The 14,689-nt window shown below is 41.4% G+C and overlaps 1 protein-coding gene across 1 annotated transcript in view; it reads left to right on the top strand.

Moving 5' to 3' along the window:
* SUSD5 (sushi domain containing 5) overlaps nt 1-14,689 on the top strand; it is a 93,750-nt gene that overhangs the window by 12,464 nt on the left and 66,597 nt on the right. The window contains exon 3 of the mRNA XM_012001014.1: nt 2,709-2,827. Coding sequence (XP_011856404.1) covers nt 2,709-2,827 — 119 coding nt within the window. The remainder of the gene's footprint in view (nt 1-2,708; nt 2,828-14,689) is intronic.

Raw genomic sequence — 14,689 nt, 5'->3', positions numbered from 1 at the left:
GGTGCATCTTGTAATTGATGGCATAGTAGACATCTAGCACATCTGCCCTATATCTCTATAAATTTATGTTGAGTGTACACGTAAATCCAGAGAATGATAAAGGCCTAGAGTGATGAATTTAGACTTTTCGGCCACTTGTCTCCTGGAAACTTTTGCAGATTCCCTAAAGGGTGACTAAAAAGCTAAATAGCAGTTTTAATAGCCACATGGGACTAGGGGGATGGAGATTTGAATTCACCTTCTGTGTAGGAGGGGACCCGGTGAGCCGTTTTGCTTTGGGTTGGGACCTTGCAGGGCTATGCCCTAAGGGTAAGCTGGACACAGTACACTGTACAGTGAACTGGACGCAGGCCCTCCTGGGAGAAGCAGCACATCTTCAAATACTCTATAGCCATGAATTTGGATTGAGATGACCCTGAATTTCCAGTGCTCCAGATATCTAGGAGAATCAAATAAAAATTATCTTTTGAGGGAGATAGTATCCTAGACCTCAATTTATTTCAACAAACAATTTAGCCAATGCAGGATTTGTCTCACAATATAAAATAACTAGTTGCGTGAGGAGACAAGGCAAGTAGAATAAAATTCAGAAGAAACAATAGGTAATAGAAACTCCAGACATTAGGATTAGTAGATACAGACTTTAAAATAACTATCCTTGACATGTTCAAAGATATAAAAGATGAGAAGGAGAATTTTGGCAGAGGGTGGAAACTGTAAAAATAACTAAATGGAAACTCTAGACATGAAAAATTCAGTAACTAAAATTAAGAAATTAATGGATAGACCTAATAGCTGATCAAAAAGAGCCAAAGAGGGCTGGGCATGGTGGTGCATGCCTGTAGTCCCAGCCACTTGGGAGGCTGAGGCAGGAGGATCACTTGAGCCAAGGAGTTCAAAGTTTAAATACAATCTAGACAACATAGTGAGACTTTGTCTCTAAAAGAAAGAAAAGAAAAAAAAGAAAACAAAGAAGAGAGAGAAAGAGAAAGAAAAGAAGGAAGGAAGGAAGGAGAAAGAAGAAAGAAAGAGAGAGAAAGAAAAGAAAGAAAGAATGAAAGAAGGAAAGAAAGGAGGGAAAAGAAAGAAAGACTTTAAAAAAAAGAGCCAAAGAGAGGATTAGTGAACTGGAAAATATTTCAGAGGAGGATATCCAGAATCAATAATGGAGGGAAAAGGATGAAAAATTATACAACAAAGGGTAAAAGACAAAGAAGATGCAATATAATTTGAATTATAAAAGGAGAAGAGAAAGAAAAAAGAAAATAAAATAAAAGTAATATGAAAATGATCCACAATTGAAGAAAAACATCCAGACACAGACTCAAGAATCACTGCAAAGCTCAAGTAAGACAAATACAAAGAAGTTCACAGCTAGGCACATCATGGTAAGACTGGAAGAATCATATATGAAGAAAAGAATATTTTTAAAAATTAAAAATGCTGAGATTGTCTTTAAAGGAGGAACAATAAACTGACAATGAAACCCCAAAGACTTTTGATATTTTGAAGATACAGAAAGAAAATTACTGCTAACCTAGAATTTTATCCCCCAATGAAAAATATCTCCCAATAATAAAGGTGAGATAAAGAAATTTTCAGACAGATGAAAGGTGAGAGAATTCATTGCATCCAATCTGCACTTAACAAGTGCTCTTCAGGCAGGAGGAAAATATTGCATGAGGAAGCCTGGAAAGGCAAAAAGGAATAAATGGAAGGAGTAAATATGTGGACCAACTGAAATTATGTAATTGTCTGAAGCAGTAATAGTAACACTGGATGCTAAAAAATGATTTATATAAGTGGGAAGTGTTTTAAGTGTATTCATGTGTAGTGTTTTAAGTATTTCAAGTTGTATTATTAGGGACAATGATAAAAGTAATACTACATTTCAATAAGTAAAAGAAGTTGTAACTTCTGGGAAAGAAAATAGTGAAAGGATATTTAACTTCCAAATCAATACAGAGAAAAAAGAGAATACTACCTCCAAAAATGAAGAAGAATTATTCAGATAATCCAAAGTGGGAAAAAAGAAAGAAGAGGAAAGGAAGAGAGAATGGGCAGAACTAATAAAAAGCAGATTTCAATTAGATTGATGATTAAATTGAGTATAAATAGACAAGAGGCTCCAATTAGAAAACAGAGATTGTGAGATGAACTTTTAAATATTCAAGTATTTGCTGTTTAGAAAAGATATCCTTAAATAAATTATGGGAAAAAATTATAATGGAAATTATCATGTATTTAGAACTCAGTGATATTAAAAATATACATAACCAAACTCATGGGGTGCTGCGAAAACTATAGAAGGAAATCTAAAACATTAAATGTTTGTTAGAAAAGGAAAAAAGCTGAAGGTTCATGAACTAAAGATCTAAAGAAGTTTGAAGAACAGCAAAATAAGAGAAAAAGAAAAGAGCAGAATTTTATGAAATAAAAACCAACATAATCTAGAAGAGATCCACAATATATTGCCTTTGAAACTCGAATTGATACCTATTACTTCAACTGAAGCATCACCTGTATTTCTGAATTTAGACTTTTTTTTGCAGAGAATGTGTCCAGATTTATGCTTTTAGACAGAGCTCATGAATTCGGAGCTCATGAATTCAGAGCTCACGATTCAGAGCTGACAACAGAAGAGAATTATTCCTTATTATTTTCAAACCAGAGTTCTCCTCACTCAGTGCCTTTTTTGTCTGTTTCAGAACAACCGTGTGTAGCAAAGGAAGTGGAGAACAGCAAATCATGAGAGCTGTTGATGTGAGAATTGAGAGCAACCCAGTTCCTGGTGGCACATACAGTGCCCTTTGTATTAAGGATGAAGGTCAGTGCCAGAGTCTTCTTAAAGGTGCTGGAGGGTGTGCTCTTGGGGGTTGCTATATTAGGTTGGTTTCTCTAGAAGAAAACCTTGAAGTGAGGATTTACTAGACATGGTTTCTCAGGAAGTCATCCAAAGAAAAGCCAATAGTACGGTGGGGAAGTGGACAAGACAGGGAAGGGGGTCAAGCATCGGTGCAATATGGAGCGAAATTCACAGTGGTGGTGAGGTGCCGGATAACTTTGGCTCAATCACTCAGGAAACCCCTGGAGATAGTGTATGTATGTAACCCCAGTTTTTCCGATTGGGGTGAGGGAGCTGCAGTAGTTATACCACACCTGTCAGGCATGAGTGAAGGCTTGCTTTAGGAGATATAAATTCCCAGGTTCTTCTGTTTTTTGCGTGTGCACAGGCAAAAGGTTCCAGTAGCCTGAGTGCCACCTTCCAACAAAGAGGCGAAGGTGCCTACCAGGAGTCCCTGTGCATGGGAATGGTAAAAGTGTCTAGAGAATATGGGTAGAGCCCTAGCAGCATCTGATACAGCGGCTGATGTTCAAAGCTTGCCCTCCAGTCTCTCTTCGTATTGGACAGTACGCTGAAAAGAAAACAATATGTTTTTCCCAAAAAGGAAATGTATAGGATTTAGGAAACTGTTCACAGTAAGGAAAATTCAAATTCCTATTGGGAAATCAGCTGAGTGGTGAGGAGAAAATCATAAAGAAGCCTCAAGGGCAGCATTTTGTATGCACCAAATAAGTACACCTCTGTTATCAGAAACACGTGTGGTTGAAAAAGGACTATTCGTGTGAATGGGGAAGGGGAAGCAAGCTTCTTACTGATCAGTCATAGAAACGAGCACAGGTTCTTCTTGGCTGCACACTGGACTCATCGGGGGGGGAGGGTGTTAAAAAATACTGATGCCTCAGTGCTAGCGCTAAAGATTCTGATTTAAATGTTCTGGGTTTTTTTAAACTCCCCTGTGATTTTAATGTGCAGCCCAGGTTGAGAACTCCTTCTGTAATGTAGTGTTTCCCAGACTCCCCTGATAGTGTGAAATACCAGAAGAACTTGTTGAAAATACAGATCATCTGACTGCATCCCAGAGGCACCAAATCCTTATCTCCAGGAAAGGGGTCAGAAGAGTTGGTAAAAGTAGGAGTCATGGTGATCCCTAAGGGCCTTCTGCTCTGGGGTCCCTCTCTAGGAAGGGCTCTGCATCTGCTGGTTTCTATGGAAGGGTGTTGGGAGAGTCTCCTGTCATCATTGATCCAATCAAGCAACTGAGAGCTGTGACTTGGTTTTCAGAAAATCCAGGGAGGGCAGTATCTGTGGTTTATTTTTTTTCTTAAAACACACACACACATATACACACACACACACACAGACACACACACATTAGTAAATTTTTTATTTTTATTTACTTATTTATTTTGAGACGCAGTCTTACTCTTGTCACCCAGGCTGTAGTGCAATGGTGTGATCTTAGCTCACCGCAACCTCTGCCTTCCGGTTTCATGCGATTCTCCTGCCTCAGCCTCCTGAGTAGCTGGGATTACAGGTGCGTGCACCACCATGCCTGGCTAATTTTTTTTGAATTTTTATTAGAGACGGGGTTTCACCATGTTGGTCAGGCTGGTCTTGAACTCCTAACCTCAGGCGATCCGCCCGCCTTGGCTTCCCGACATGCTGGGAGTACTGCGCCTGGCCCACATTAGTAAATTTAAATAATCTTTTAAATTCTAAACATAAACAGAGGGTCATATCCCTGAGAGAGACAGGACAGAGCCAGAAGAAAAACAGAACAACATTTTTTCTTCAGTAATGTCAAAGAAATACGTAGGGCTTCTGAGTCTTATTTCTTTCTCCAATAAACAAGATGTATTGGTTAGCTTTTGCTAGCTAACATATCACCCCAAAATGTAGTGGCTTAAAACAGCAACTATTTATTTAGCTTACAATTTTGTGAACCACCGATTTGGCTGTTTTTCTGCCGGTCTTGGTGAGACTTCTTCATAAGTCTGTGGTCAGCTGCTGTTAGCTAGGTACCCTTGCTTCTAGGAGTTGGCTGGCCTTTGGCTTGGGTGACAAGGGCAACTGAACCATGTGTTTCTCCTCACCCAACAGGCCAACCTGGGCTTTCTACCTCACAGACCATCGAGCAAGTTATGTGTATGCAAGTGTATGCCCCTTTTGCCCACAACTGTAGTGCATGAAGTCAGAGGTTGAGAACATCCATTCATGTCCTATAGGACACCAAAGTCAACATCATGATAGTGACTCCAGATTAGTCATGGGCAACTCAATATATATGATACATTGCACTCAGAGGAACACATTGATTCAGTGATTCATTTTTTGTATATTCCTTCCAAAAATGTGTAACTGAATCTAATCACAAGGAAACATTAACCGAACTCAAATTGAAGAACATCCTACTCTTTTAAAAAAAATGTCAAGAATAAGAAAGGCTAAGCAACTGTTCTAGATTAAGATAGACCAAAAAGACTTGTCAATGAAATGCAATTCATGATCCTGGATTGTATCCTGAACTAGGAAAAAATAGTTATAATTGATGAAATTTGAATATGGATCATGAATTAAATAATAGTATTGTATCAACGTTTAAATTTTCTGATTTGGATAACCGTACTGTAGTTATATAAGAGAATATCCTTGTTTTTAGAAATGCACACCAAGGTTTTTAGGGACGAAGGGACATCCTATCTACAACTTACTCTCCAATGGTTCAAAAAAGAATTATAGATATACGTATATACATATTCACATATATATGTATACACACATGTATGCGTGTGTGTGTGTGTGTGGTATGGAGAGAGGAAGAGAGAGAAGAGAATGATAAAGCAAATGGGAAGATGAAAACACATTGGTGAACCTGCAGGAAGCGTGGGTTCCTTGCTTTTATAATGTTTATATAACTTTGAAATTATATAAAAATTTAAAATCTCAAAAAGCTCAGGCTGTAGCCAGATGTAGTGGCGCATGCCTGTAATCCAAGCCACTCAGGAGGTTGAGGCATGAAAATCACTTTAACCCGGGAGGTGGAGGTTGCGATGAGCCGAGATCACATCACTGCACTCCATCTTGGGCGACAGGGCAAGACTGTCTGAAGAAAGGAAAAAAAAAAAAAAAGAAAACCGAACAAACAAACAAAAAAAGCAAAAAGCTCAGGCTGGCATGGTGGCTTATGCTTGTAGTCCCAACACTTTGGAGGATAACTTGAGCCCAGAAGTTTGAGACCAGCCTGGGCAACATAGCAAGATATGTATATATACATATCTGAATATGTATATATGTGTGTATCTATAATTTGTTTTGAACCATTGGAGAGTAAGTTGTACATATGATACCCTTTGTCCCTAAAAACCATCCCTTTGAAAAGTAAAAAAATTCGCCCGGCATGGTGGCGCGCCATGTATTCCCAGCTACTCTGGAGGCTGAGACGAGAGGATCTCTGGAATTCAGGGGTTTGAGGCTGCAGTGAGCTATGATCATGCCACTGCACTCCAGCCTGAACAACAGAGTGAGTCCCTATGTCTCTCTCAAACAACAACAACAACAACAACAACAAATGGTCTACATACTCCTCCAAAAACAGCAAAAACAACAGCAGCAGACAAAAATAAACCTAAAACACAAAATAACACTGAGTCATGGGGAGCCGGTTGGAGAGAGCCAGTGGAATGGGAGGGTGTGGAGACCCGGGCACAACGAGGGCACGCCGCCAGAAAGCTCGGCAGCGAACTGTCCGGATGTGTTCCAGAGGCAGAGTATCCATGTTGCTGTCGGCTTTTGGGCTTCCTGAGCTCATCGTGGCCATGCATGAGCCTAGCAGAATGGCAGGCTTTAGATGAGGCATGTGCTGAGGCTCCCGTGACACCTGTTGGCATGTATGTGAAGACTGGATGCCGGATGCCATTTGAAAGGAGCGGGCGTTATGTATGGTTCATCACTATTACAGTGCTCGAGGGCCCTGTATCCCAGAGCAGCTCGCCCTAGCCTAGCCTGGGCAAGAGCTGCACAGGGCAGGGGTTACAGGGAAGACAGGAGCCTTGGTCCTGCTGGGCCTACTTGGTGAGGAAGCTTCAGGTGAGCCATGAAGAGGACGCAGGAATGCATGCGGAGATGGCACGAGGACTACAGGACTGTTCTCCTGGGGCCTAACAGAAAAGCAGGATGGATTCCCACAGTTACTCAGAGAGAGTTCTCTCCCTGCCCCTCTGCCTTTTCTCCTTTAGAAAGAGCTTGTAAACGGCTCCTGCAGGGCCCTCCGCCCTTCTCAGCAGAGCTGCTGCTTTTCCTCAGTAGAGCCTTTGTTGATAGCACAGTCAACAAGGGAAATCTGTTTGCCCAAGGAAGGTGCAGGGCCTTGGCGGAAGCAGAGGAGAACAGGCTGTGCCGTGAGGTTCCCGTGTGAGTGTAGGTGAGGTCCAGCTCAGCAGATGGCCCCGTGCAGTGTTCCTCCAAAGCTTGCCTTTTTCCCCGTGATGCTGCGTGGCGCTAAGCTGCTTCTCTTTGGCAAGACTGGAAGAATGAAGAGTGCTAATTCCAAAAACGGCAGACATGTGCCTCATAAAGAGCCCAGAAGGAAAACAGAGCCTGTGGAATGTTGAGGCAGCTTCCTCCTGTGTTTCTTTATAGAAATAAAGTTCATCGTGAATGTAGACTTTTCTCAGTTTCCTTTCAGTATTTTTGTTTCACTGACAGTGAATTTCCAACCCTGTGGTGATCTCACTTAAACTAATAAGTGAAGTTATTTTTAACCGACTGGATTCTGATGAAATAAGCTGCCTCCTCTTGGGTCTTCTGGCGTTGCTGCTCTTGGCAGCTTGTCTGTGGGGTCTGCAGCTTGGGGTCTGGAGGCTTTGATTTTCCTCCGACCCTCTGTTGCCCTGAAAGCCTCCACTGAGTGTATGCTTCTGTTTCTCCAGATCTAAGACAGGTCTGGCCTTGCTTCCCTCTTCCCAGCCCACTTCACCTTCTTAGTACTGCATTCCTCCTCCCCTGCATACTTTATGATTGCCTCTATTGCCCTTAAAAACAGGAGTGAAATTATTCCCGCCCTTTATGTCATCAAGAAGACAGCTGGATGCTCCCCTGTCTTGGTGAGTGATCAGGAATTTTTGAAAGGAGCTAATTTCCGGGACTGCCTGGAGAAGGCCCGGTGTCTCAGGAATAACTTTGGGGAAATTCTCCAGCTGTAATACCAGATTGGAACCAGTTAATTGCATTGGTTGGTACAGCTGATAGAGAACACTTAGTTCAGGGTCTCCCAGGGAAGTGTGAAAGCCTCTGAGCTCATTACCATGGACCTGCTGTCAGTCATTTATGTGTTCGTTTATTTGTCCAGGGTCAGGCAAAGTTCAATGCTCAGACTTGTGGGTGCTTCAGATAGATGATAGATAGATGATTAGATAGATAGATAGATAGATAGATAGATAGATAGATAGATAGATAGATACATAACTCCTCCCCTCTCTCAAGGAGGTAACAGTGTGTCGGGATAGGTAAGAGAGGAATATTTTTCCATGACACAAAGGAGAAAGGTTATTAGGGAGACTTCCTAAGCAGTGGCATTCGAGATGGATAAGTTGAGGGGATAATAGGTAGGGAAGAGAGGACAGGACATTGCGGACAGGAAGAACAGGGGTAGCAAGGGCTAGGAGTCTAAAGATCCCAGTGGCTTTGGGAAACTAGCTGTGGGTGAGCCATTGTACTGGAGCTCTGGGAGAGTGGGCTGGGTCAGCACATCCTTGGGGGCTTGAGTAGTTGTTGGCCAAGGCTGAGGTGGCTGCAGAAGGCAGCCCAAATAATTCCCACACGGTAAGCAGTGATGCCCTCTCTCCTGCCACCCACACACCCAGGCCTGGGTGGGCATCAGGTCTTGTTTTCTCAGACCTGAGGTCTTCTGCTCCAAAAATGTGGGCTAGACCAGTCCTGATGCACCAACAGCCAGTTTCCATGAATGCCAGGTGTCTGGGCAGCCAGAGAAATGTTGCCAATGGGTCTTTTGGCCCCAAAGGCAGATACCTCTGTGGTGTCTTTGTGGCCTGGGGCCATGGGCACGAGCAACCCAGACAGACTTCTCCACTTCTGTGCTACTCAGAAGAACTGGGGCTGTACATCTGAACCTGTCGGTGTGGTCAGGGACTTGTGGTTTGGTTTTCTGACGTGTGGTAAATGTGAGGAGTTCAAAGCCCTTCCTTGCAGACACATACATGTGTGCCCAGGGCTAGATGCGCCCGGGGACAGCTTTATTCTTAAGCCTCTGCTGATCCAGTGAGGGTCCACATGATCTGTGAGCATGGACTTGGAGATATCTGCCTACATGCTGTTCTACGGCAGCCTCTGGACCTGCAAGCACCACTTAGTAACAGTCTGTTATTTGCCTTTTTAGAAAGGGCCTTGATGCTGTTCTTTCCAAGACAGGCTTTCTCATTGTTTTCAATAACGATAAGCTAAGAATTTTCCAAATGTTTTAGTTCTGGTTCCTTTTTGCTTAACAATTCCATCTTTAAGTCATTTATTTCTTCTCAAATTTTACTGTAAGCAACAGTAAAGGAGCCAGGCCAGTCCTTCAAAACTTTGCTTAGAGATTTCCTCAACCAAATATTCAGTTTCGTGGCTTGCAAGTTCTACCTTCCGTAAAACCCTAGGACACAAACACAACTCAGCCAAGTTCTTTGCCATTTTATAACAAGCATTCCTTTTCTGCTGATATTCACCAACATGTTCCTCATTTCCATCTGAGACCTCAGCAAAATGGCCTTTATTGTCCATCTTCCTACCAGCATTCTGTCCAGAGTTATTTAGGTATTGTATAAGAAGATGAAGACTTTCTCTACAGCTCTCTTTTCCTTCTGGGCCCTCACCAGAATTGCCCTCAATGGTCCATTCATGGCAATGTAGTCTTCTTCTAGCATGCTTGACATTGACATGGCTACCCAGCCTGGTCTTATCTCCTAGACCCGTAACACTAAGGCTGGAGGACTGGAAAATCCACGAGAGATGTGATGCACTGCAGAGGAAGCACCTAAAACATTCTAGCACCTCAAAACTTTTCTAGCTTCTACTTGTTAATTCCAAAGCTGAATCCACATTTTTAGGTATTTGTTACAGCAAACCCCCCACTTCTTGTTACCAATTTCTGTTCAGGCTGCTATTTAAAAATAACATAAATGGGGTAGCTACAAATGACAGAAATATATGTCTCACGGTTCTGGAGGCTGGGAAGTCCAAGATAAGGCACTGGCAGGTTCAGTGTCTGTGAGAACCCACTTCCCAATTCACAGATAACTCTCTTCTTGTGGAGCCTTCACATGGTAGAAGGGGTGAGGCAGTTCTCTGAGGTCTCTTTCATAAGGGCACTAGTCCCATCCACGAAGTTTCTACCCTCATGGTCTGTCTTGTACTGCTATAACAGAATGCCTGAGACTAGCTGATTTATAATAAACAGAAACTTATTGGCTCAAAGTTCTGGAGGTTGATGAGTCCAATATCAAGGTGGCAGCATCTAGCAAGAGCCTTCTTTACGTGGCAGAAGATGAGAGGAACCGAACTCACCCTTTTATAATGGTACCAGTTCCACCTAGGAGGGTGGAGCCCTCCTGGCTTAACCACCTATTAAAGGTCCACCTCTTCATACTGTTACAATGGCTATTAAATTTCAACAATGAAGTTTGGAGGAGTCAAACATTCGAACCATAGCATGGCCTAATCGCCTCCCAAAAGTTCCACTTCCAAATAGCATCACACTGGGGATTAGGTTTCAACATATGAATTTTGGGAGGACACAGACATTCAGTCTATGGCAGAGTGACAGCTATGACATGAAAAATCTTCTAAGACATATTATGCAGGTCTCAGAATATGTATAGTATAATCCAATTTATTCTTTAAAAAACTTATTTTTGTGTATATGTGTAAACGTGTGTGTGTGTGTGTGTGTGTGTGTGTGTGTGAAATTTCCCCCCAAGAAAAAAAGACATCTGAAGGAGAAACACCCTAGAAAGGGAGTAGCAGTGAGACTGAAGGGAGATGTTTATAGTTCATGCTCTATATTTTGTATATTTTGATTTTTTTTAATAGTGCACATGCATTATTGCATTTCTTATGTAGCTTTAAAATATCTCCCTTCTATGTGTCTGTTCTCAGCCTGTCTTTTATCTTTTACGTGGGTGTTCTTGAGGCCAGGGTCTGTGCTTAGAACAGGGCCTTCTTCAATATTTTGGGTGTGCCATGTTCACACTCCTGTGTCTGCTGACTCCAGTGTCCCAGCAGTGGGTAAAATATGGGTGATTCTTCCTAACTCTCTTTCCCCCAAGTAAAAGGTTCCCTCTGCAGTGCACCACATCTCTTGTGGATTTTCCAGTCCTCCGGCCCTGTTGTGGGTCTAGGAGATGAGACCAGGCTGCATAGCCATGTCAGACAGCAGGCAGGAAAGAGCTTGGTGTGTTTGAGAAAACAGTGAGCCTAGATGGTTTCAGGTGAGAGAGAGCGGTCCAAGACCGGGCTGAACAGGTTGGGATAAGAGCTGGATATGCAGGGGTGAGAATATTGGATTGAATTTTTAGGAGAAACAGGAAACCATTGTAGAACCGGTTCTCAGCTAGGATGCATGTTTTGAACATTTTCTGAAAATCGTTGTGGCTGCTAGTGGTGCAGTCCAGTAGATCAGGAACCCCCAAACTTGTCCTTTATGCAAATTCCTCCAAGCCCCACGTTTATGACAAGAAAGTGAATCAGAGCTAAACCAAGGTGTTCTCAAAGGAAACACCTGGAACACAATAGGTTAGAACCGTGGGCTCTATACCCAGAATACCTGGGCTTGAATCTTGGTTCTACCATTTACTTGCCTTGGGAATAGTATTAGAACCCATGCCATAGAGTTGTCAAGAGGACAGAATAGGATAATACAAGTGAGCCACTTAGCCTAGTGCATAGCACAGAGTAACACCTCAATAAGTATGAGCTATGACTGTGATTAGTATCTAGCACCACATAACTCTAACAAAATAAAGTGATACTAATAGTACAGTTTATTCACCTTGATGGTATACTGTTTTCAATAAATCAACCCATAATTTCTTTCAAAATAATTCAGCGAAGTTTAATATGCATATATATATATTAATAATGCATACAGCTAATATGCATACAACCAAGTAATTCCATGCCTGGGTATTGATCCAAGAGAAGTGTGTGACCACACAAAAATGCGTACACAAATGTTCATAGCAATTTTATCATAAAAGCCCAAAACGGGAAGTGACTCAAATGTTCATCAACTGATGAATGGATCAAAATATGTGGTATATCTATACCATGGATTAGTATTTGGAAATAAAAAGAATGAAATATTAATACGTGCAAAAACATGGGTGAAGCTCTATAACATTAAGCTAAATGAAAAAAGTCAAACACGAAATATACATACTATATTATTCCATTTGAATGAAATTCTAGAAAAGGTAAAACTACTAGTGAGAGAAAGTAGCTTAATAGTTGCTTGGGGTAGTATGGAGTAGGGGAGGGTGTCTAGGGCCAAAGGCAAGTAGAATATGGTTTATGAGAATTGTTCTATACCTTGATTGTGGTGGTGGTGGTGGTTATACAATTGGATACATTTAGCAAAATTGACTAAGCTGTACAGTTAAAACTGATGAATTTTATTTATATAAATAATACCTTAAAACACACAAAAAACGAGAAAAAAAATTATTGAGCAGCTTTACAGTTATATAACTCCAAAATTGTATTTTTTCAGTGTTCCCACAAATGTTATCTCATTTAATCAGCGAGGCAATACTGTAGGCAGGGTGTTATCATTTTCTCTATTCAGATGAGGAAACTGAAGAACAGAGAGATTTGGTGCTTTGTCTCAAGTGACACAGCTCCTGGGAGATGCAGATGAGACCTCTCACCCACGCACCTTCCTATTCCTGTCCCCACCCATCCCAATCCTGTGCAGCAAGTCTCAAGATCCAGCTAAACCTGATGCAAACATCTCCACCACTTTTTTTTGACCCTGAGGCTGCAGCTCTAACTGTGGGCTTTGCTTCAGATTCTCAACCTCAGGAGGAAAATAGTAATAGCTAACACCTGCTATAGTACCCAGTGTTCACTCATTTAATCCTCACAACAACACTGCAGGAATTTACTATTATCCAAATTTTACAGATGAGTAACTGAGGCACAACAAAGTTAAGTAATTTATCCAAAGTAAGCAGGGAAGCAAGGACTCAAACCCAGACTCTATAGGCTTTTTGTTTTCTGAGATGCTCCTTTCTTCTTACTCTTGAATATCTTACCTTCACAGGCACTGCTGTTTGGGCCGGGATGGACGATGCTCATATTAGGGTGCCCTGCCTTCCAATTTGCTCAGTATTGTTCTTTCTTGTGCTGGTAATTATTAACCAGGGTGCTACTCATTTTCAAAAGTGTCCTTATATGGGTGATAAACTATACGGTCAGCCTACCCTGTTGGCTTAGAAGAAAACTTTCCCAGGGAGCCCTGCTTACCAAAAGTAGAGCGTGTGAGAATGGTAGCGTAGTTACATGTGGATCTGTGCTTTCCCCTGCTCTCTACAGAAGTTCTTTTTTGTTACAACGAAGATATCCTTACAGATCCAGAGACGCAGCCATTGTCTGTGTTAGGGCAAGGGGAACCTTTGTCTGTGTCAGGGAAAGGAGAACCTTCCAGCAAATCACCATTGCAAATTAAACTGATTCTTTGCTGCATTCACGGACCAGAGCCCAACCCCAAGAATCCATCAGTAATCCTCTGTGTTCCCAGTTCTACTGGCTTCTTCTCACCTTGAACCAAGCCTCCATCACTAACCATTATTGCTCTGTCAATAGTGGGCAAATACAGGTTCATATCTGGTTTTATCTTTTTATGAGCATTTTCTTTTTCCCCTTTTCATGGCCCCAGGTGGCATTCAATTCCAATTTAGCCATGGTGTGGTTGGCTTTATTTGGTTTAAGGACAATGGGTATTCAATTACCATCATTACTTGAAGATCTATTCAGGGCCATTCAAAAGACCATCAGTCTCCAACTATTTATATGGGAAATGGAGCTTGTTTTTATTCAGGACCTTATTAAGTTCCAGGCATGTGGTAGGCACTGGGAAAGGCATACGTTCATTTAATTCTAGTAACAACCCTATGAGATAAATGTCATTAGCTCCATTTTTACAGTTATAATAGATTTTTCTATTATAAATATGAATATGTGGTCATTTTAGTGGAAAGTATAAAGAAAATTAAGGTCTCTCATAATCAGTCTTCCCTAATATAAGTATTTTAGCATCAGTCTTTTGTGTTTCGGACATGGTTTATTTAGTTTACTAAATTGGGATTATATGAACAACATAAAAGATTGCATTCTGTTTATTTCTCATTTATATAGATATAGATTTATATCTCCCCATGACATTGAATATGCTTCAAAGGGTGACTCTTAATGGCTATAATAATCCATTATATGAATGTACTATAAATTAAACATTCCCTGTTATTAGACATTTTGGTAATTCCATGGATTTCACTGTAATAAATACCACAATTGAACATCTTCATGCATGTATCTCTTTACTCATCTTCAATTACTTCAGGCTCTTTTATTAGTTTCAATTTATCTAGAACTGTGAGCCAGCAATTACATTAAGACCTTGTCTATTGTGCACTGCCTCAGACCTTGTCAATTACCTGCACAACAGCCATTCCCTCCCCCATCCCCAAGCAATTTCTCCCCTCCCCAAGAGAGCTGGTTGTTAATATTTAATATTTATCAGCACATCACTGATCAATTGGGGACTAAGCAAGCAGAGAAGAATTATAGGAC

Source organism: Mandrillus leucophaeus, unplaced genomic scaffold, assembly GCF_000951045.1.
Source record: "Mandrillus leucophaeus isolate KB7577 unplaced genomic scaffold, Mleu.le_1.0 Scaffold646, whole genome shotgun sequence".
Lineage (NCBI taxonomy): Eukaryota > Metazoa > Chordata > Mammalia > Primates > Cercopithecidae > Mandrillus > Mandrillus leucophaeus.
This window is presented reverse-complemented; position numbering and strand designations above follow the sequence as displayed.